Genomic DNA, 24644 nt, shown 5'->3' with positions numbered 1-24644 from the left:
GGAGAGAAGAGAGAATAAGAGAGAGAAAAAGAAAGAGAGAGAAAGAAAGAGAGAGAGAGAGAACAGATAGAACGTGGACGAAGCTCTACGAAAACCGGCCACAAATTTTCTGCGTCTCTTACGGCACATCCGCATTGCGCATAACTGTCTCTCTCTCTCTTTCTCTCTCTCTCTCTCTCTCTCTCTCTCTCTATCTTGGTCTCTTTTTCGTTCTTTCTTTCTTTAGTCGCTGACCTACGTACGTTACATATATATATATATATACAACAGATTGCACTTTTTTTTGATAACGTTCATAATTTACAAATGTCACTTCCAGAATACGAACGAGATCTTCTCGATATGTGACTGTACCTTTAACTGTGAAACTGAACATTTATTATTTTACATAGTATTTTCTTTTAATTTTTTAGTGATATATTATGTAGTAAAATTTTATGGAATTTTGTACATGTAATAAATTACAAATGTGATAACAAAAAAAAAGGTACTATCCTTAAAAAATTAAATTTTGAGGGGCTAGTATATATATATATTTATATACTTTACCATTAAAATTCAGATTATTTACATGAAATAATTATGTAATACGTGAAATAAGTACGTGCTTAGGACAACAACAATTTCATTTATTTTTGTTCATTAACATTGTAGAATTTTAGTTACATTTTTTTCTTTGCATATCTAAATAATGATGTTTCATTTATTATTTAATTTATCGTTTAATTTATCGCTTAATTTATCAAGCGCATAATTTATTCTATGCATCAATAAATATCATAGACAATAACAATAAATAAATTTGTTAAGCATGTAACTATTATCCGAAAGTAAATAGCGAATGTATTAACGTCTATCCGAACAAGCAAAATTCGGTTTAAACTCTAGTTACGAGAATATTTGGTCGTGCATTTTCTTCGTTCGTTATCAAGAGAGGCAGAAAACTTTGCAGTTCTCTGAGCTCGGTTCGAAAATTCAGAAGGAAACGCTACTTTCCTTAGAGAGGTATGCAACTTTTTCTAACGAGTATCGAAGCAAAGTTTTGATGTTAAACTTTGTAAGTGTTTTATGCCTTGTCTATAGTCTGTGTACACTTCTTTAATAAAGATGAAATCTTCCAAGATGAGATGTAACGCCAGGTGAGCAAGTATAGGATAGGGCAGTAAACGGAGTGAAAGGGTTATATATATAAAAAAGAGATCTTCATCGATCAAAAATTCTTTCTTCTTCTATCGTCTATTAATCATCGTTAAAAGTAATTTATTTTAGTTGTATTCACAATCACTATACTGATCACGATAATGATTCATTGTTAGATCACTGGATTTCAATCATTTCTATTTCTATCCTTTCCTTCCATGTAGCAACGATATCTCTACAAAATATCAAAAAAAAATCTATTTAATCATATTTAAATGATATAAAGTAAATTTTTCTATGTACAGGATGAATCATCAAATATTTTTCAAATATATGTAATATACTAGGGGTGCCTCGCCACGCGTTGCTGTGGCTCACAATCAGTCCGATACACACGTCTTTAAGTCAACGAATTATATTATACTGCCATCTGTTAGAATCTTATCGAACTAACAGAGATAATCATGACTCTTTGTTAACAAACAAATAATTCGCAATTAAATAATATTGCGATTATAAATTGATATATAAACTATCCTATCTTTCAAGACGGATGAAACTGCACACAGTGTGCAAAATTTTATTAAAATCGGTTCAGTAGTTTAGGAGTCCATTGCGGACAAACAACGTGACACGTAATTTATATATATTAAGGCAGGATTCTACTTTAGTCACTCGAAAAAATAGCTATTTTTGTCAATTTTTTATTAGAAAACTAAGAAAGATATTGATATAGGGTTTGTTGTGCTTTATAAATATACTCTTAAAGTACATTAAAAAATTTTTTTAATTTATTTTATACGCTCTATATACATTGGAAAGGCCCTTGAACTGAACGCCTAAAAATAGTCTAGCCTTTGCGGTGTTGTAAAAATCTTGACATCGGATTATCTGAAATGAAAAACTCGAATAGTTCTATGTTCACAAAGACTACAGCAACCGGTGGTAGCAGATTTTTTCATTTACAAGCAAAAATAACAAAATGGCGTCAGTTGAAAAAAAATTATCAAAAAAATGTCTTTTTTTTTCTCATTTTTTGTCAAAAAAAAAATAGTTAAAATGAAAATTTTTTTATAAATCTGCTACCATTGGTTGATATATGTGTATAGATTATGTGGTAAAAATTTCAGACGAATCGAATAGCTAGTTTTGGAGATTTTTACAACACGCGGTTCAAAAATGTGATTCCGAGAAAAACGCATTTAAAGTTTTTTTAAATACTTTTTTACCCGCGCACGGGTAGATTCGAGGGACGAAAAAGTACAGTTAGGATGCTCTCATCGTTTTGAAATTTTCAGAGAGTATTCTTAAATATATTTACTTACGAATAATCGAAAAAATAAATTTGAAAAAAAGAATTACAAAGTAGAATCCTGCCTTAAGATAATTACTAAGATGTTCTGGCCACGCGTTGCTGTAGCTTTGTTGTAAAATGTTGATTTAATATAATTCTAAACTATTTAGTAAATTATAACAACACACAAAATAATACCACAATTAGAATGAAGTACATAAAATAATAAAACTCGAAAAAATATAAAAAGCGAGGTTATGTAAATTTGAAAAAAATGTATGACGTAATATATCGAAATAATTCAATTATAATGCAGCGCTATCTATTGAAAACTTACAGTACTTAAAGACCTAGATAACTTTTAAATAATAAATCCTTAAATTAGCAATAAAAAATAAAAAATCACGATAAAAACTATCCTATATCCAAAGTTAAAAAAAATCACACAAAATAAAAAAGATATCATTAAAATCGGTTCAGTATTTTTGGAGTCTATGGAAAACCAACAATATTACACTAAATTTTTATATATAAAGATGATAGTATTAATACTCTTGGAAAAAAGTGTATAAGATTATACAAAACATACTTTATATCTATTATATTCTTGCAAGGATTCTTGAGACTTCTTTAGCTCGTTCATGACATAATTCGTATCGTCTGCTTCCATTTTAGAATTCCTGCTGTCCCCATACGTGCTTACGGTAACGAGATTCTCGTACTCGTCTTTATCGCTTGACAGGCATGCCTAAACATTAACAACGTGTCGTTAAGGTACTCTTCTTCGAATCAAAAGTAAATAAGGATACTTTACTCTCGACTCATCCAAGGAATATCTTCGTAGTCTTTTCTTAAGTATTTTTTTTGATTGATACCAACAAACTGCGATTGGATAAATTAAAAAGAATATAGCATTTAGTAAGAATTCTGTTTTCCTAAAAAAAAAACCATGATTATTGTAAAAAAAGTCGAATTTTAATTATATGTAATATATATATATATAGAGTGACTTATTTTTAATCTTTCCACACTGTAAATTATTTAAAAAATTTAAAGTACAATAATTTTTATTCTTAAATATTATCATAAAAATATTTCAATACTATTATTTAAGTATTTTTATCGTGTCTTTTTACTTTTATGAGTTCGAGTTACTTCTTTCTCTTTCACTTTCTCACACCTATCAATTCTTATCGAAGAGGTCGCGTATTTTTTAATTAAAGAGATTAAATAATAATTTTCTGGTCTGATTTTTTGATGTTTGCTGGTAAAAATACAAATCAGTCACCCTGTATAGATTCTAAGTTTATTATTTCATTGTAGTAAACCTGCTACAAATCCTAATCGATCTACTGCCTGAATCTGGATGAATTGGAAAACCAGATTCATCGAAGACGATACATCTGCATTTTAATTCCTCTTCAAAATACTCGTTCATTTTAGTAGTTTCAATTAAAGTATCCAATCCCCAACGACTAACCTCAGGCATATAGATTCCTATGATCCATTTTGATATACCTACAAGGTTTCTTTAGTCTTTTGTATAATTGCACGTTGAATGATTACAGTATAACAAAAAATTAATATATAAATATAAAAATATTGAAATGATCAATTTCTTTCATGGAATATAAAGAAATATGATTTAATAATTTTTGTATTGAATTTCTTACCCATGAAAATTAACAGTGTCACTATTGAGAGAAGCAAAAGTATAACATCGAAGAAACTTCCATCAAAGGAAGATCTCATTGGGGCATTAGGTACAGGAGGTTGAAATCCTGCTGCGCGATAATGCGTCGTTGACATCGGCCGACAGCCATCGGCTATAGTAACGCAAGCGCAAAGACAGTGCCAAACACAGAGGCAACGATCCATTTTTCGTACTTTCATTCTTCTCCTAGCCACCGTTTTTCCAACACGGTTTAACAGCTCCACTAAAAAACAACATCTATGCTTATCTTAGGTTATACTAGTCCCTCTATACCTATTTTGTAACTTTTATAGCGTAGAAATACATATAGTACAATACTTGCTAGAATTAGTACATTTTTTTTTATATAATATTTTGATAATTTATTACGACATAAATGAAAGAGTATTGATAACGTTCTCATTTACTTATAATTTGTTTTATTACCGGTACATTGGAATTCATTGAAAGGAAGTTTGCCGTAAAGATCAAAGACTACTCTTCTATTTTGTCGTGGTAAAATAATCTGTACGAGGCTTTTACGTTCGACCAAGAAACCGGAAGTCCTTGTGGACAGTTAACAATTCTGGTGCGATAAACTGACGGTGTTGATCCTACGTTACGTATCACTATCATTACGATTGTATGTATTAAAGATATACTGTCCACGTATATTTGAGTTATACGTCCAAATGGTCTGAAGAAAGAAAAATATAGATTATTTATTTTACTTTAATATTCAAAAAAGCAATCCTAGACACAAATTTTTACCAAATGTTTTATAGTACATTGGATGAGTCTATTGACATGGATAGAACAGATATGATAAATGAGAGAACCTGTTTATAAAGAAAGTTTGTCAGAAAAAATTTAGTTATCTCAATCGCTGTCCAAACTTTCTTTTGCCTTATAAGTCTTTTTCCGACGTGTTTTTGGAACGAAATATTTCTTCTATGGCCAAGATCGAACGATAACTAGTGTTTCCTATACGAAGCATCTTCGGGAAAAAAGTCCCGCTACCTACTTGCGTTTAAATCGCCGGTATAACGGGTTTCAAGAAAACAGGGTTTTTCCCAAACATAATTGTAAATGCATTTTGAATATGCTATTAAAAGCTAGTTCTTCTGTTTGTAACACATTCTCATAAAGAAAATGGCCTCTTGTTAGGATCTATTAATTTGCCACCTACTATCATCGCTCATAAATTTCTTGAAAACCATTCGCTACAATAGTAAGCGACAATTTATCGTTGAATCTAACCGAACTATGGAAAATTCGGAACTATCCAAGTGTTCTTGAGATCGTCACACGTTTTTCAGAGGATACTCAAAGGTTTGAAAAATCGACACGAAGAGGCCACAGGGTGAAACGCATATAATCTCATATAAACACACATACACGCTCTCATAGATGCACTCATACACGTATATAAAGGAACGTTTCACGTGGATGATCCGTGAAACGATCGTACACAGATCGATCCTCTCGAACTCACCCTGCACTGGGGACGCTATTGTAGTCGTTTCTGACTTCAATGTCGATCGCAGACACGTGCGGGGAATGGTACTCCAAAGCAAGAAACTCGCCACTTCCGCTTCCGCTCACGTTGTACTTGATGGCCTCGCTCGGCACAGACGCGAAATTGCTCAAGAAGTAGCAACCAGCTCGCCCAGCTTCCCGTGCTTCCTGTAGACACACATACACACACATATGACGTTAAAAGAGATCGAACGTGTAAACCACCTCTTCTCTCTCTTTTCTCATTTTCATTTGAAAAGTTAAGACTTTGCTGAAACGTTGTAATTTTATGTTGAGGAAGTTACGAGTGGTATTTGTCTCTACATGCTTTTCTCTTTTTCTATAAAGTTTAAGAGCAAGAGTAAAAGTTTTTTTTTAAAAAGGAAACAAATAGAAGAATCGATTTGATCAAATGAGTTGTAATAATTGGAATGAGAGAAGTTGAAAGAAAAAATCACTATGCTTTTAACATTTATTAACAAAGTAGAGTTTAATAATTAAACTTATGGTTAGAATAGGTAAAAGGAAATAAATAGTATACAAATATTATAGTATATTAATCAATATATTAATTAATCTTACTAGGGACGGCTCAAAACTTTTTAATCCTACTAGGATATCAACTTTTATTTATATGAAATATATACTATAAAAATTACAATATTGCATAAATATGAAAAGTAAATAAATGTAAATAAAAAAGAAAAATGTTTTTATTTTTGTGTGTGTGTGTGTGTGTGTGTGTGTGTGTGTGTGTGTGTGTGTGTGTGTGTGTGTGTGTGTGTGTGTGTGTGTGTGTGTGTGTGTGTGTGTGTGTGTGTGTGTGTGTGTGTGTGTGTGTGTGTGTGTGTGTGTGTGTGTGTGTGTGTGTGTGTGTGTGTGTGTGTGTGTGTGTGTGAAACATAAAACGTTGGCTCTCGAAAAACGTATCGACCGCGTTTACGAGGATAGAGTAATCCAAGGTAGGATTGGGTTCGATCGACATTTATCGATTCGAACCTCGACCAAATTCTTACTTTCGGGCTCACTTCCGTTCGACGTTCAGAGAATATAAATTACTTTAGTGAGAAGAACGTAACGTGTTTCTGTATTGCATACCACATCGTTATTACACATCGAGTGTGTGTAGATATGTACACATATGTATGTACACTTGTATGAGGATAAGAATAATTATATTATAGATACTTATGTATTCATTTACATTGATCGTTCTAAATTTAGCCGTTTGATATTCAAATGGTTGAATCATTGGCATACTCAAATCGAATGGAATATTATCCAACGTTTTCCGTTTGACCAATATACTCGTCAAAGGACTACTTAATGAAGAGTTGTAATATACACGATGAATTTAATTAAGTCTGATAAAATAATAGTTTTTTTTTTTTCATATATTTTAGAACTTTTGCGATCTATTAAGTTATTTTATTTATAAGTAAATTTCATCAATAAGTTATTTAATCAAAAAGATCTCAGACAGGAATATGACTTATTATTTATATTTCAATAAAAATTTAAAAAAAAATGTTATATCAACATGTCATTTAAAGCTTCATTTGAATTCATACGCACCCTGTCATGTTTCCAATAGGATAAAGGTTGATTTTTCAAACAGGTTCCTTTTAAACGTTTGCAACGATTCGGTTGCTCAACAAACGCTTTAAATCCCACGCCTATTTTGTCGCATTCGTTTCCATCTTTGCTGATTTCGCTAGCTCTGACAATCAAATATTCTTCAAATACATCTAAAAATCAATATGTCATTGATCGTATCGATTTGATCGTTCATTGAATCGTAATAATTTGGAGAAAAAAGCTTTATAATTTATTGATTGAATGTTTGATAGAAATCTTGATAGAAATCTTGATAAAAATCTTGCATACTCATGAACCTTTAGATTGATTGATTTTGAAATCTTTTATCGTAGAAATAGAAGACGGTATTAGCAATCGATCCTTTTTAATATCCAAAGTAACAGGGAATTCTTTTGATACTTCTCTTTTAGCACGATAAGTAAAAGCTAGGGTATCGTCGTTGCTTATGTAATGTCTTGAAAAGGTATCCAATCTAAGAATGTTTATTTATTATTATTGTTAGAAAAAATTGAGTAAGAAAGAATCAATTAAAAAATGAATTTGACCTAATCATCGAAGGAGTTAGATCTTCCCAACGAGTAGTACCATCAGGTAAGCTTCGTCTTTCATATAATTGAAGAGACACTGCATGGTTTAGTATCGGTTCTTCCAAGCGATAAACAGAATACCTAGGAATATCTGATCGATAAGAAGCATTTGGGAGTCGTAAAAGGAGCTTATCTGAAGTATTTTCGGGCTGAACTTACCACAAATCACTGAAGCGAAGGCAGTGGGCAGATGCAGAGTATTTCGATTCGTCAACGTCCAAGGATTGATCGCGATTCGAACAATCCTGTCCACCACGGACTTGTTTAGCATCTGTTCCTATCAAAGTCGATTCCGATTCCTTCTTCATTTCTTCCCTTCTCATTTTCGACACCTTTGATTCGCCCATTTCCTTATTATCTTGAATACTCAACAAATTCCTTTTAGTCAATTTCCATTTACTTTTGGCCTCAGGTATGTCCAACGTATTCTCTGGACTCTTAGTTTTCTCTTTCTTCTTCTTCTTTTTTTTTTCTTTCTTCGTATATCGGTAAGTTTCTTTATCTCTTCTTCAACATCCATCTTCTTCTTACGTTTCTCTATCTTTCGTTTATGGAGATCTGGAAAACGAGCTTTGTCAGTAGACTTGACATGGCTCTTTCCTATTTCTATTTCTCTTTTCACATTTGACAAATCTCCTCCTATCGATAACTCTCGTTCTATTACTTTTCCTGGAAATCTCGAATCTTTCGAATTTCTAACGTCAAGCCTTTTCTTCTTTGATACGCATTTAGTATCTTTAGGTTCTAAAAATATATTTAATACGTATCATCTATTATCCACAATTTACAATTTTATATTACAATATTACACCTTATGTACCCATTTAACGTGGGTGGGCTGAAATGTTCATAGTCTAGTGTAGAACCAATTTTGTTCATTTTTTCATTATAATCACTTTTACTGAGAAAATAATAAATTTCGTTTTTTTATGGAGACTCAAAACTTTTCAAACCTCCCCTCATATATTCTATAAAAAAATTTCAACAATATTGTTACCATGAGTTTTCAACAACATTTCAAAGTTAGCTTTATCGGTGGACTTGACATGACTATTTTTCTCTTTTATTTCTCTTTTCACATTTGATAGACGTCCTATCAATGTTTTTGGTTTTATTACTTCTCTAGAAGACCTCGAATCGTTCGAATTTTTAGTATTGGCCTTTCTCTTATTCCTTTTGTCTCTTTCCAAAAAAAGTTCTTTCTTCTTTGATAAAAGTTTAGAATTGATATCATTGGATACTGAAAATATTGAACAAAAATGTATATATGTATACAGAATGGTTTAAAAAAAGGGTCCGTAATTTAAACGGATTATAGTACTCGCAATGAATATGAAAGTAAAAAACTACTTGGCAAATTAAAACACGACGAGGTACCAAATTACGTTTGAAATGTCTGCTGCTAAATATTATAGTTTTTCAAGATTTATTTTGATTAAAAAAATTGTTCTAGCGTAAGTACTATAAACCATTTAAATTTAAGACTTCTTTTTTTTTAATCACCCGATATTTAAGAATATTTTTACCACGAGTTTTCAATAGCAATTGAGGAAAATGTCGAGACTGTTTCTGACGAGAATAAAATAGAAAAGATTTGTCATTATTCTTGCGATCTTTTAAAAGTGATCGTTTAACAGAACTTTTCGATGATTCGTCGCAGTTCCGATGTTGTTGTTCCTTCATATTCGAGTTAAGGGAAGTTTGATAAAACGGTCCTGTAGAATTCGCCTTTATCGAAGAGAGTAATTTCGAGGTGGAATCGTGAAGAGTATCCTTCGTTGTTTTCTTTTCTTTTATAGTAGAAGATCTTGATTCGACGAGTGGAAAAGTTGAGTTTCCAAGAGAGCCATTCACCGATGATAACAAAGCCGGTATTATTGATTTTCGTGTATCTGGACCAAGAGTGACGTCTTTATTGAAACGATATTTCATTATTTTCTTTTCAATTTTAGTATTTTCTTATACATTCATTTACGATGTTTCTCGTGTTTATCAAATTTTGTTATATTTTTCTTTGTTTAATATTCATAATGACGCTTCAATATTAACTTAACATTAAGATCATTTTTACGTAGGTTGACTTTAAAAAAAAATATGTAAAATGTAGAAAATAAAAAAAACAAAAAAAAATCTTTTTGTACCTTTTTTTCCAATAATCTTGTCGCATTTCGCTTTAGAATTCGTTATGTTCGATACATATGTATCTTCTGGCACGATGACAACATGTTTGAAACGCATCTGGGACTCATTCATCTGATTTTTCAATTTTTCTGAATCTATATCACTCGATGAAAGAAGGGGTTGTAACTTTTCGATAAAATCTGATGTAGCCAATGTATTTTTTCCTCGAATTTTTGAATTTTCATTTTTCCACAAACTCGTCAATTGATTTACTTTTTTAGCTATTGTTGTGCTGGTAGTAATAGCAGTAGAAGTAGTATATGCTTCATCGTTAATAGTTCTGGGAACATCAATAGTAGTTTTATTAATATTCCATTCTTTATGAGTAACTTTCATTCTGAAACAAGTATCTTGAATGGTAGTGGATATCGTTGTATAATTTCCATTCGTTTTCTTTCCATTTTGTTCAATCACTTTAGCCGTATTCGTAATTTCTTTTTCAAAGGTAACAGGAACGTCTGGTATTAACAATTCGACTGGAGGTTTTTTAGGTCGAGTAAAAGCTTTAGATTCAGTGATCTTTGAAATTGCAGTTGTATCAATCGAAATCTCTCCTTTATCTTGTAAATTTTCAATCGATACTACCGTTGTAGTATCAAATACTACTGAAAATATTGGACCGGTTTGATCAACAAAATTAATATTGTTTGTTAAATTGTCGTAAAGAATGATAGAATTATTTTCATTGGAAACAGAACTATTAAATAATGGAAGATACAAATTTTCATAATTTTGATTGTAAGAATTTATTTCTAAATTATCAGAAAAATTATTTTTCAAGTATGATGGTATATTATCATAAAGTTTTTCTGGTATCAATTTAATTGATGTGACATTGTCATTCGATAATTTCTCGTCACGTTTTAAATCATTATCTTGAAAATCATCTGCTTCTTTTTTTCTCGAGCTAAATTCATTTCCGAATAGTCGTCTGTATCGTCCAAATAATTATCATTCTCTTCGTCAATCGGTGATTCTAAATTTTCATTGAAAATCGCATTTTTTGGATCGTATATAAAAAGTCTTTGATTAGGTTTTTCCGGATTATTGCGAAGTTTTTCGAGCTTGTAATTATCGTCATAAAAATGATCTTTTGATTCCAGTGGTGAATATATGCTTTTTTTATTTATTTCGTTAAATTGTTGATCATTATCGTTATTAATGAAAAATTGATCAGATCTGTCCTCGTCTTGAGATAATACATTAGATTCGATATTATTGAAAGGTGAATCGTTTTGATCATTAGCCTCGTTTGAAGTTAAATCTTGATTACTGAAATAACTATCGTTGTTTATCGTATCTACGTTTGATTCTACGTCAGGTACAGCGACAAATGCAATTGATATCGGCCGTCCATTAATTCCACCCTCAACGTGAATATTTCCATTAACAGATATATCAATATCTTCGTTTTTTCGACCATTAACATCAAATTCTATTTGTTTTTGATCATTCGAATCGTTCTCTAAAGATTCTAAAGACGATGATCTTGATGATTTTAAAAATGATCGAGATTGATCGTCGTATTTCATATCATTTTCCGTTTGATATGTTTTACTTGGATTGGCCAATGAAGACACTCGATCGTCAAATTTTAAATTTTCATTTTGATTTAGGTTTAATTCGTCGTTGGAATCTTCTAAATTAAAATCAAAATTCGTTCGAATTTTTCTAATATCATTGGGCCTTCTAGAATCAAAGTTTAAATTATAATCACGCTGTGGATAATATGATGCATCATGCACATTTTTCTTAACAATTTTTAATTCCTTCTTTGAATTTTTATGCTTCTCCGATTTAGAACGTGAATTACCACGATCAGCTATGACCCCAGCCATGTGTTTAATGTATTTATCAGCATTTATCATACTCTTGTCACTTTTTACATTATTATATAATTCATCGCTCCTAGAAATTTGTTGTTTCGATGAAGTTTCAGTATTTTGATCAATCATTTGGTCTGAAGAATCATTTCGATCTTTCTCATTAGTGGAATCGGTTGGTTGATCAACGTAATCTTCGTATTCAAAATTCTGTGAATCTAAATATTCAAAAGAAGGTTTAACATTTAAATTTTTATTCGAGTGATGATCGATCGATAATAATCGTCTCACAGTTCTTTCCATTTGATCATGCGAATATTCATTATCATCATTGTCATCATCATCATCATCACCATCAAAAGTATAATCATAGAATATAATTTCACTTGGATTTTTAGGATTGTTTCTAACGCTTTTAGTTATTGAAGACTTCTCATCCTTATTATCATCTGTTATATTCGATCGATGAAATTCATGAATAATATTATATTGTTGATTAGTAAACACGTTCTTATTTTGATGATCGTTCGTTTGATAAATTAACGGAAAGTTTGTATCACCCGATGAATTTATCTTCCTTAAGACGACGATCTTAGCATCGTCTAGATCGGGATAAGAGACAGCATTTCTTCTTGGATTACCAACGGTCGTACTATTTAAACGAGAACGACTTATAATCAGATCAGAGATTTGCCTCGCTTTCCAGCCACTCGGTTGAACGTTTGTACGATATCTGGATTCTTGAGCTCTCTCAGTGGACTTCTCCACTCCATTTACCGGATTCAACGAGAAAGAGGATTTATTTGAAGGTATTACTTTGTCTAAAGAAAGTGTATTGTCTTTAAGAACCTCAACATTCGTATTTCGACATTTTTCTGCAGGACTCTTAAAGTTTACCATTTTTTCTCTTACATTTTTTATTAATTCTCCTTTATTGAAATTATTTACAACGTTCAATTTCTCCTTTATTTTATTATCGATCAAATTTTCTACTTCTTCTCCTGAAATATCTTTAAAAACTTCTTTTTTCTTTTTATTAATTTTCATTTTGTATTTATCAGAACAATTCTTAGCTTCGTTCGAAGAATCTTTCAAAGTCTCGCTTATTCGATCAAATTTTTCTTCAATGTTTTTATCGATGTTATTTTGACGAATATTTTCATTCGTTAAAAATGGATTGTCCGTGGAATTGATATCTACAGTAGAATTTAAATATTTATCTTCTTGGAGATCGAACGGTTCATCGACAAAAATCTGAATAGTTTTAGAGGTATCATTTTTAACTTTAGATGGATAATCACGTATTTTTGTCAAATTCTTTTCATTCAATGACGTAGAAGACCCGTTCCATATCAAATTCTTTTCAGTATCATTATTATTTTCCTTTTGACTTCCTTTTCCTTGTCGTTTGATTTTCGATTTATTTTCTTCCCCTTTCAAAGAAAATTTTTCAAAGCTTTTTAAAGATCTCGGAGATCTATCAATCAGTACTGTGATATTACTATTTCTTTGTGCAAATATAAATAATTTATTATGAGTTTTTCCTTCATTATTAGAACTATTCAATTGTTTATTAATAACCATTGGATTACTTTTGTGAAGATGATTATTTATCATATTTATTTTTTTATTTTGATTAATCGGTATATCTTCGTCTGTTATCAAGAGTCTCGTTAAAAGTGCAAACACGTCGTTTTCATAAGAATTAAAAGAAGAGCTCGTAGACTTGTTAACAGTTGAGTTGGATGAAAGGACTGAGTGAACGTTATTAGTCTCTGATTCGTTCGATATCGTCGTTGTCGTCGTAGTTGTCGTCGTCGTTATCGTCGCTGTCGTCGTCGTCGTCGTCGTCGTCGTCGTCGTCGTCGTAGTGATACTATTAATCGAAATATTCTCTGTTGTAAAGTACCCAGTGAATTTCATTTTCCTCGGAACTTCAATATCGCACGATTGATCTTCATAAATCTTCTTGGAAGTTCCAACAAATCGTCTTGGAAACTGTTTCAATCTCGAAGCAGCGAGCAAACAGATAGACCTTTTGGAATTTGATTTTTCTTTATTTTTATTTTTATTTTTATTTTTTCTTATTTCTTTGTTATTTCTTCTTAGATAAAAGCAATTCTTTGTCCTTTCTCTATTCGTTCGTTCGTCCTTCGAATTTTCTCTTTTTTTCGTATTCTTTATAAATAGATTATTTTTTATTGGCAACTCCACATTTCTCGTACTACGATTCCTTCTTTTATTTTTCTTCATTTTCTTAAGAGTATCGTATGTCTTCTCTAATTCGGCCAGTTCATCCATTAAATTTATACGTCCTCGTTTGCTAATGTCGCCGATACGATCTTCGTGATTTTTCAAAGTGAGATCATTCAAAGTAACACGAGACTCGTCGATATAGGTTTTTGAATCGAAAGGTACTCTACTTTTATTAGCATTTAAATTTCTTGATTCTCTTATAGCTTGATCTTGGATTATATCGATATATGGTTCGATTTTTCCTTTGGTTTGCATTCTTGGAGAGAATAAAATTGATCTTATTAATAATGATGTCGTGTTTTCTATACTATCATCTTTTGCGAGGTCTGATTTTGTTACTAACTTGCTCTGGATATTTCTTTTTATGTTTGTATTGTAGAGATCTACATTTTCGATCTTGTTATCTGTATTACCAGTAGTGATATCAATAATATCTGCATTATCAATTGTAATACCTTTCTTACTAACGTTGATTTTTACATTATCATTATCTAATGAAATATCTTCATTGTCGACCGTCGATACATTATTAACAATATTACTTTGTTTTAATTGTCTACTGTTATATACCAAATAACCCTTCTTCATTCTTTCAATTTGATCAGTTTGTGCTGCAGCTGATAATACGGGATCATCGAACGATTCTTTGTATGCATTATAAAACGTCGATCTTTTGTTCAATTTGTTTGTTCTTTTCTTATCTTTTGTTTTCATCTTGGACGAAAAATTTCCAGCTGATTTGTTAGATTCTTCTCTGAACTGACGCAATGAATTTATTTCGGAATTGCACGAACAACAGAAACCCTATTAATTAAAAAGATATTAGTAGATAGAATTAGAGTTTTTCACACTCTAATTATATTATTACTATTAGGTTGAGTCATAAATAACTTCCGTTTTTTATGAGACAAAGAATGACGTTTCTGCGACTGATAAGTACAAGACACTTTTCATGGAGTTTTTTTTTGCACTCTTTGCAATTGTTGAACGTATCTATTGGATTTTGCTCCAATATTACCTTTAAAAGGTTCATCAAAGTCGGAAATACGTCCTACACTCGGTTCATCTTCTAAGATCGTATCTCTAGAACGGAATTTTACAAACTAATTTCTGACTGCCCTATCAGTTATCAGTCCTGAATTGTATACGCTGCATATTTTTTCAGTTGCCACTTTAGTACTATTGCCTTGTTTCAATTCTTAAAGCATTACATATCGAATATGCACTTTTTACTATTCATTTCAGTGGTTAAGAAATACAGTTAAATGTAACATTGACTACATAAAAAAGTTGACAGAAGACTAACTGAATCCTCATCTATATAGTGATATCGAAAATCCGTTTGTTTCGGTGACTTATAGTAGGTAAATGCGAAAAATAGATTCTGCATAGCCGCATCGGAAGTTATTTATGACTCGACCTAATATTATTATTAATTAGCATTAACAACTCGAAAGTTCATTGCCGCAAATACCAAATCCCGCAATTGTTCCCGTCCCTGAGCGTGACCCCTCCATTCGCGGTCTTAGTAGCCTATTTCTTTAAGATCCCGAAATAATATTGTCCTGCCATCTACGTCTTGGTCTACCTAATGGTCTTTTCCCGTTTGGTATACCGACCAGTATTTTATGCGCCGTTCGATTCTCCCCCACGCACGCCACGTGACCAACCCCTCTTAATCGGCGTGATTTTACGACGTTGATAATGTCCGGTTTGTTGTACAATCGATATACTTCAACAATATGTACTCCATTCGCCCGTTTTCTCATCGCGTTTTGAACCGAAGATTTTACGAACAACTTTATTTTTGATAACCCTAAATTTCTTTTAGTCCCGTAACGTAAGCGACCACCTTCCGCTACCATAAAGGACTACCAGTAGGATGATAGTAATACAAATTCGATAATTTACGAAAGTTACAAAAAATAACTTAAAGTTGATTTAAGGATTCATACCTGACTAAAAGGAACAGAATTTCCATTTTCATATGTAAGACCGCAAGTAGGATTTTCTAAACCATCATCACATCCCGTATAATTAACATGTTGATTGTTAATAATCTGCTCCTTTGCTTCAGCATTAACAACCTTTTTATATAGAGAAAAAAAGATTACAAAATAATTTTATCATTTGATTGTAGATCAAAACCTCTCATAAATTATCTTTTTTTCTTAATTCATCGACAAAATCAACTACATAAACGACGAAATGTATATATAATGCTTAGGAACTTGTTAAAATCAAATAATTAATTACAATAAGTTATTTAAGTTAGGTTCCTTTTGATAAATTAATTGAATATAAAAAGATGAAAATATTTTTCAATGGACTAAAGCCGATTATTATCCTTACCTTTTCAAATTTCAAGCCATACAGCTGTAATACCGACTCCTGACGTACTTTAATGACATAGGGATTCTGCAATCGTGACTTCTGCATTGTAATCGGATCTAAAGCATGACTGACTACTATGTACTCTTCCTCTGTTCTAGTCTAACGTAATTAAAAGTTAAAGCCTTATTAGTACAACTAAAATAACATCTTATATATCTTATTTTATTAAAATAAAATTGTTGACTTAAAGTTAAACATTTAAACAAATTATGAACAATCTACCTTTCTCTAAAGACATTCAATATTAAAGTAATACCTTCCCAATATTATTTAATTTTAAAGTGATGAGCAATTTTTGACGACAATTTCGAATTTCTTCGCGATTATATGTCTCCAAATATTCGATTAATGTTTCATTGTTATTAATATTTATTTTTTCACGTTCTTCGAATCTAAATGAAAATGATGCAATAATATATAATCACGAATTCAATTGTAGTTTAACCCTTTGACTACTGTTGACGCCTATTAGCGTAAAAATCAAATTTCGCTTGTTTCGCCCGTTTTAAAATTTTATAATTGGTCTTATGGTAATGTAGACCTCTAATGGTAATGTAGATTACCTATTTTGATTAACTTATTTTGATTCATTTAAATTTAATAAAACAAATATTAAGAAAATACTTAGATGAAACTAATGGATATAAATTAAGAGGTAAAGATACTAACAATGAGTCTTTTCGTTTGACGCAAAAACATTTTCCGTCTCCATATGAAAGCAATACAGCAATTCGGAAAAGTGCAATGCGTAGATGTGTAGTGTGTGCAAAAAATGATAAGAGAAAGGATACACATTACGAATGTAAAAAATGTAATGTAGGATTATGTATTCATCCATGTTTTGAAATATATCATACGTTATTATATTATTAAATTTTATTATTAAATATTGACATTTAAAAAAATAAAATATTGTTATTTAAAAAAAGCTTTAAATTAATGTTCACTTCAAGTAATATTCGTTTAATGTAATGAATTTCAGTATTTTGAATATTTTAATATACTACCTAAGAAATGCATGTCTAACGAAAAATTTCGCCATACCTAGTGGACGTCGCGAGTGAATTCGTACCGTACCGTACGGCCAGTGCGAGCCAAAGCTGCCGTAGTCAAAGGGTTAAGAATTAAACACAGATTCTTTATTTCTTACGTTTTTTCAGATAGTCCTGGACAAGGAACTAAAATCGCTCTGATCTCAATCGACGGTTCTCGATCAATCGGAAATCTTTGTTGATATTGAAATCGTTTGTAATAGGATTCACGTTCTGATACTCGAAATTGGCAATCAGGATTTTCGGATGGATGCAAGTATGGAAATTGATGATCATCTATCGATGATCCATACGAACGAAATTGTAACAAAGTAGTGTAAGGACTTATTATATTGAAGATCACCTATGTTATTATAAAATGATCGCGTGAATAATTAATGAAAATATATCGCATATATTTAGCAAAGAAATGCGTCACGCGCCTTACCTGCGTCATTATCCAGATAATACTAAAGGAGTATTGAATTGGCCTAAGTGGCATTGTAAAATATCAGGTGGAACTTTTCGATCGATTATCGAATTCATCTCCAAAATAAAATGCTAACGGTAAGTCCGTCGAGACTTAGAATTTTCAATAGAAAAATTTTGAACATGTGCTCAGTTCCGTTAGAAAAATGTTTGAATTTGAAGAGGCTAGAACCAATTATCCAAATCAAAATTCGATTTTGTAGATAATATAACTCTTGTAGATATTAAATAAAATATCACGCGTATATTAAAATTGTTCTTTTATGGAAATAAATATATTTTAAAGAATCTCAGAATTAGTTTTCTTATTTTAGTTTAAATATATGAATCGCTTTTATCTCAAAATTTGTTGTAATAGATATTCTTTTGAGAATCTCTTTCGATAATCGAAATAATATATCGTTATACATTTTAATCGAATGTTTTTAATATATGTCTCTAGATGGCGAGCCAGCAACTCGAAATGATTTTCCTCATATTTGTTGAATCTCTTACAGCTGTATAAAAAATAACACAGATCATTCTATTACAGTTCTAAAACCTAAATAAACTTCGTATATATATTATTATGATTTTCGATAGTATATAATTAAACTAAGGTCATTAAATACATTTAAAAATATTTATATTTGTTTAAAATAAAACGAAAAATTTCTAAATTAAAAAAGAAAATAGCAAAAAAATTTAGCCCATCTGGAGAAGGTATGGTTTAGCAATGTACAAAAGTTTTGAAGGGGAAAAAAAATTTTAAATATCAAAATTTGAAAATTTAAGAAAAAACGAAATTTCTTATAGAATTAAACTTTAAATATCTTTTTTATATTTTTTTTTCAAAAGCTACATTTAAAAACAAAAAGTTTTTAAAAAAATTGTTCCAATAAGTCTATTTTTGACAAATTTATAGCTATTTGAACCAAAAATTGAACAAAAATTATGAATTTTTGAAAAATTCATAACTTTTTTTGGGTTGGGCAAAAAAAATTGGAAAAAATTCTCAAAAAGATTTTTAATGAAGTAAAAAATGATTTAAAAGTTTCAGCAAAATCGAAAGGGATCGGGGTCAAAAGTGGTTGATTTGACGTCGAATACCCCATATATAATATATTTACAGGGTATTCAAAGAAAAGCATTCAATATTTATATGGTAGATAGGTCACACTATGCTGAGTAAAAAAGTTCTAGTAAACATAGGTCGAAAGGTCAACCGTTTCCGAGATATAAACGTTTTTATTTGCTATTATCATGATTGACTTCCTACCGAATTGCTGTTATTTACAGAAGATTTTCTACGTGTCCACCATCCATTTTTACACACGCTTGGCATCTTCTTCTTAAAGAGTCGCGAATTCTTTCGAAAATTCCCCATTTTTGTCGAATTACTTGACAAGTATGATGGATTCGGTTACATAATTCTTCTACGTTGTTTATTGGCGAGGAATACACTTGGCTTTTTAAATAACCCCATAAAAAAGTCCAAAGGATTTAAATCGGGGGATCGAGGAGGCCATGCAACTGGTCCACCATGTCCAATCCATCTTTGACCGAACACCGTGTTTAAATGCTCTCTTACATTACGTAAAAAATGAGGTGGTGCTCCATCATGCATGTACCACGTCGATAGCAAGACTTAAATGAGCCGGATTCACAAATTCGTTGGTGAAGTTTGTGAAAGAGTGTATGAGAGGGAACCCTTCGATTAGGAAATTTTTCCGCGTAAAGATGTTTTGCCGCTAAAGCACTTCCATTGGCACGACCATACATAAAATGCATGTCTGCCATTTCTTCGGTTGAATAATATGCCGACATTTTAATGAAACTTCGTAACTATCTAACAGCTACAATTGCAAATCCACGACTAACCTCAGAACGCGATTTATAAACACTGAAGTAAATAACGCATGCAATGGAAGCAAGTAAGTCAATCATGATACTAGCAAACAAAAATGTTTATATCTCAGAAACGGTTCATCTTTCGACCTATGTTTACTAGAACTTTTTTACTCAACACAGTGTGCCCCATCTATCATATAAATATTGAATGCTTTTTTTGAACACCCTATATACACACTTGATAGGTGAAAAAGAGTGTATCTAACAGTGGATTTCGAAGAGAACATACGTCAAACTTAAACTATATTTTTCAAATGATATTTAAAAAAAAAAAAACACTAATATATAAATCATATTTATTTACGTTATGAGTTATCAGCCATTTATCTTTACAACGGTGTGTTTCAGTAATGCGAAAACATGCTTTCGATTTGAATATTAGGGTTTGAAGTGGGCCGAATCCCGTGCACAAAAACTAATTCTACTAACTTACAATTAAAGACGATCGAAATACTATTGTGTTTCCTATGTATATATATACTTTATTTCTTTTCAATGAATTTTATTTACTTTTTCTTTTTCTTTTTCTTTTTTCTTTTTTTTTTTTTTTTTGAAATTCATTCCTGAATTCGTCGCACGACTATCGGACCGTCGTATTTGTTTAAGGAATGCTTAAGAATATCACAGATTGCGATTCTTGCGTCAAAGCTCCAAAAAGTCGCAAAGACACGGTTATTTGAAGATAATAATACGCGCTTCGCTTATTCTTCATGTCTATGATAATTTAAATATATGGCAGAAAAAGAATTAAAGAAATATTTTGCTCATTCTCGAAAGAGTCATGTTCTCTTACCAACCAGAATTTAAACGAATCTCCTCATTGTGTTAGCAATCGTAGAATTCAACGTTTCCCAAACTGACAGAAACAAAAAATACCGATTCTCAAAAAATATTCATTAATCAATACATAACCTTTTCAGTTGTACGTCACAAAAAATGAGAGTTTTTCGGATAAAAAATACTTAAAATTATTTTGTTTAATTTGAGTTTCCTTATTTTAAAGTTAAATTTGGGAAACGTTGGCACAATCAAACAAATCAAGAAGAAGATTTTGTGAAAAAAGCAAGAACAATTTTACAAAAGCAATGATTCAAATCAATTAATTATCCATGAACGTAGAGGTACACTATCTTTCATAGAATCGATTAAGTATTTTAACAATATGGCGTGTAGAATATCTTATCATTGAATTCTATTCTTTGCTTTGATAAAGTACACATTTTTTATTTATTTTGATTTATCTATGCACCCAAAGTATTCAAGAAATATTGTTGTTACGAAGTCTAACATTGCATTTTTTCTTAGCATATACTCATGTATGTATATAAAGTACGATAGTGTATTTTTATGTATTTTTTGAGATACATAGGTTTAAGAAAAATGTTAATTGTTCTATTAATTATTGCTAGATACGTGTAAATAAGCAAGTAGAAAATATAATAGATAGAAAATGAATGATACGTGTATTATAATGGAAAATACTTTCGATCATCTGTATTAGAGATTCTCTTTGAAAAAGTCTTATTTGTTACTTTTCAAAGATTCAAACAATTTTAGGCATTCCAAACTCGTAGATTATAGTTGAATCAATATTTTAACATTAAATCATTTTCATGCTTATCATCTTCTTTGAAATTTCACAACTATTTAACCAGTTAAGTGTGGCGATGTGTGCGCAGAGTAGTGCGCTCCGCTGTCTGTCGCGATAATTAAGCGATGACGGATATAGTCGTCAAACACAGAGTAAGTGGCGCTGTTAAAATATTGGATAGTCAAAAAGACGACTTTATTTTAGAAAATGAACAATTTTGTTAGTAATGTACACAAAGTTTCTTAATATGAACATATATTTATACATAATAAACGGAAAAATTAGAGGAAAAATCGAATATTTATAGAAGTTAAAAATTTATTCTTGACTTTTTTTTTGACCTCTAAACATTTTAAAAATATTAAAATTTACGAATATAATTTAGTTTTCGCTAAAATTACAATTTAAACATCAAAGTGTAACAAACTTTTACGCATGACGGATATAGACGTTATAACACAAAATTTTGCCACATCTCCATGACGGATATAGTCGTCAAACACGCTTAACTGGTTAATGATTATTTAAGATTGTGCACCTCTAGGTTTATTATTATGATACATTATAATACGTGTATAATGTTTTTTTTAGCAACAATAAACATACAAACCAAGAACTGGATATTTTATAATAATGCTTTACATAGTAAATATTATTTACAATTAATCGTGAACTAATGAAAACGAAGACAATCGGTGCTGAAAAAGAAATAAATTATTTGTTATCTTATAATATCATGCCAGACAGATCTAATTTCTTCAATCTATGATTAAACATGAAATAATTATATTCAAAGATAACTTGTCAACGGCTTTAACGATTTACGATCACTTTTAAAACCGCTCAACAATTAATTTATAGCAATTGCTTTACTTTTGCGCAACCAAAAATTCTTGGCTTTTAATGTGTCAGTGTTGTTCAAACTACTTACATACATAAGTATAAAATAAAATTTTAATTAAGTATAGTTTTAATGAAAATATAAACTTTTTAGACTCTAAAAACAATCAAAGATTACTACATTTATTATGTTTCAAAAACATAATATTTTGAAGAGTAAACTTTCTTGTATATAATTTGTATATATTATTTATCATATATATATATTGAATATATTTATGTAAAATATACTTCTTACAGAGCATAGTTATAAGAGACAAAGTTTGAAAAACATTGTTTTACGCAACTATTTTCTCAATTATACAAATATAGCTTAGAATATGCTCTAATAGAATTTGTCGATGGCTAAGTAGAAACATCATTCTTACGTGCCTACAAAACTGCAATCTGAAAGAACAAAATTAGCTTCTAATTTCCTCATTTTTTTCTTGCGCGTTAACAATACACACTCACACATAACACTCACACATACACATACATACTGTTCTTTTTGTACATATATATTTCTATTTTCCTTTCTTTTCTCTCCCTCTTTCTCTCTCTCTCTCTCTCTCTCTCTCTCTCTCCCTCTTTCTGTTCCTTTTTTTAATTTCATATCTCTTTTATCATCAAATAATTTTATTGCTTTCACTATTAGGCTAGAATTACATAGGTGTTTCAACACATTGCATTTTACACGTCGCTTTTTTCCCATCGAAGTGGGATCTTAATTGAATAAATGTTTAATGGGTTTTTCACACCCTGTATTCAATAGTTGTAATTTCAAATATTTTTCTTTTTAAGTTTCTCGCCAAAATATAAAAGGTGTTGAAAAAGTTGCTTTTAAGAATCAATATTGGTTCATTATAATAGAATTAGGGCATTTAGTTTTCTTTTTATTAGAATATTATTAAACAAGTATAGGCCTATGATTTTGCTGTGTTATCAAATCGATATTAAACATTAAGTTATATTCAACGTTACCAGATTGAGAAAGAAAGAAAAAATTGGATACTATTCGGAGGAAGTAGTCAGTTAGATTAGAAACGTGACGATTTATCATAAAACCTCATAAAATCCCATGTCACTAGTGACGTAGCATAGAGTGGCAGTGAAGGATAATGTGACATCTTGTTATCCCTAGCGATGGATTTCTCACGGTAACACTGATCACATCGCAAGCATGTCCTTCTTTTTTCCAAGTATATGTGATAAATGACATTTCGGTGGAAAAAATGTGACGTGTAACGTGCATTGTATCAAACGCTCTAGTATGCGATCGTAGCCTCATATAACTTAAAATCCTAAAGCGCCGTAAATGGAGAGATAACATCGATGGCATTTTAAACATCCTTAATACGACACAACGTAACGCCATTTGTAATTTACTAAACAAGCATATTGATTCTCATTGTCTCGATCGTACCACGATCTTGAGAATTTCGCCAATGATGATGTCTCCTAATAGAATTATTACGCTGAAATAATTGAAGATATGTAGAAGTCGTTTTAAATAATTATCAACGAATTATGTATGTATTGGATTGCCCGGAAAGTTCATGCCGATTTTAACGAAAGATTGAAACGCAACGCATTAGTTTTTTTTTTTGGTATATATTTATTAAATAATATATAAATGCCATTTTCTGTTCCACAACCTTTCTCCATCTTTAAGGGTAACTTTAAAATATCATCCTTCCAGAATTTCTCAGGTTTTTTAGCAAAAGAACTTTATGCCACCTACCAAAAATCGGCACGAACTTTTCAGACAACCCGATAATATTAAAGTAGAAACAATACTCACCCGAATCGATGGATTTCGACGCAAGAACACATTTCGACGATTCTCAAGAGTCTATAGAAAAAAAAGACAAACTACGTTTTGCCGAAAAAGCTTCTTCCTTTAAAAGCTTTTGTTTTCTTTTTTTCTTGCGTTTCTTTTCCTTTTTATATTTTTTTATTATTTTTTTTTATTTTTTTTTTTATTTGTTATACCAAATGACGTGGTCTCTTGAAAAAAGGCGTGCTTCGTTGAGCCGAGTCCATACCACTGACGTAATCTCATAATTATCATGGCGTCCATAATTATCATTATCACCTTGCCCAATTGTCACCACGTGGTGCACTTACTCACCGGATTCATTTTAGCTCCGATCGGACAGCGAAATGCTTCCGCAAACGCATGTGAATTCATCATTATACCGTTTACCCTGAAAGTAATTATTTAATTAATGCAAGTTATATGATTAACCGTTGATTGACCCGAACATTGAGAAGAG

The 24644-nt window shown here is 30.9% G+C and overlaps 2 protein-coding genes and 1 long non-coding RNA gene across 5 annotated transcripts in view; 1 reads left to right on the top strand and 2 right to left on the bottom strand.

The window, feature by feature from the left end:
- Nucleotides 1-761: 761 nt before the first annotated feature.
- On the bottom strand, nt 762-18018 carry LOC107072442 (uncharacterized). The gene is given in 23 exon segments (XM_015332374.2): nt 762-1375; nt 3024-3182; nt 3249-3369; nt 3763-3952; nt 4108-4371; nt 4575-4664; nt 4667-4824; nt 5623-5813; nt 7221-7393; nt 7541-7716; nt 7790-7912; nt 7991-8303; nt 8306-8575; nt 8829-9071; nt 9358-9741; nt 9973-10138; nt 10226-10914; nt 10917-14895; nt 16047-16178; nt 16444-16584; nt 16742-16877; nt 17636-17880; nt 17965-18018. Coding segments are annotated over 23 exon segments (8445 nt in total). The 3' UTR covers nt 762-1327.
- LOC149032929 (uncharacterized) lies at nt 15753-18070 on the top strand. Its single transcript, XR_016176185.1, has 3 exons — nt 15753-16080; nt 17646-17853; nt 17940-18070. It is a non-coding gene; the product is annotated as an uncharacterized LOC149032929 (long non-coding RNA).
- Nucleotides 18071-20174: 2104 nt separating this feature from the next.
- Nucleotides 20175-24644, bottom strand: part of LOC107072439 (neprilysin-1) — a 55018-nt gene continuing 50548 nt past the window's right edge. For all 3 annotated transcript variants that reach the window (XM_015332371.2, XM_089171422.1, XM_015332370.2), the window contains 2 exons: nt 24170-24575; nt 20175-23843 (listed from right to left, as the gene is read on the bottom strand). In XM_015332371.2, coding sequence (XP_015187857.1) covers nt 24476-24575 — 100 coding nt within the window. In that variant the 3' untranslated portion in view covers nt 20175-23843; nt 24170-24475. The remainder of the gene's footprint in view (nt 23844-24169; nt 24576-24644) is intronic.

This window comes from Polistes dominula, unplaced genomic scaffold (genome assembly GCF_049000335.1).
Source record: "Polistes dominula isolate Pdom_NZ unplaced genomic scaffold, Pdom_raw_medaka contig_246, whole genome shotgun sequence".
Taxonomy (NCBI): domain Eukaryota; kingdom Metazoa; phylum Arthropoda; class Insecta; order Hymenoptera; family Vespidae; genus Polistes; species Polistes dominula.
This window is presented reverse-complemented; position numbering and strand designations above follow the sequence as displayed.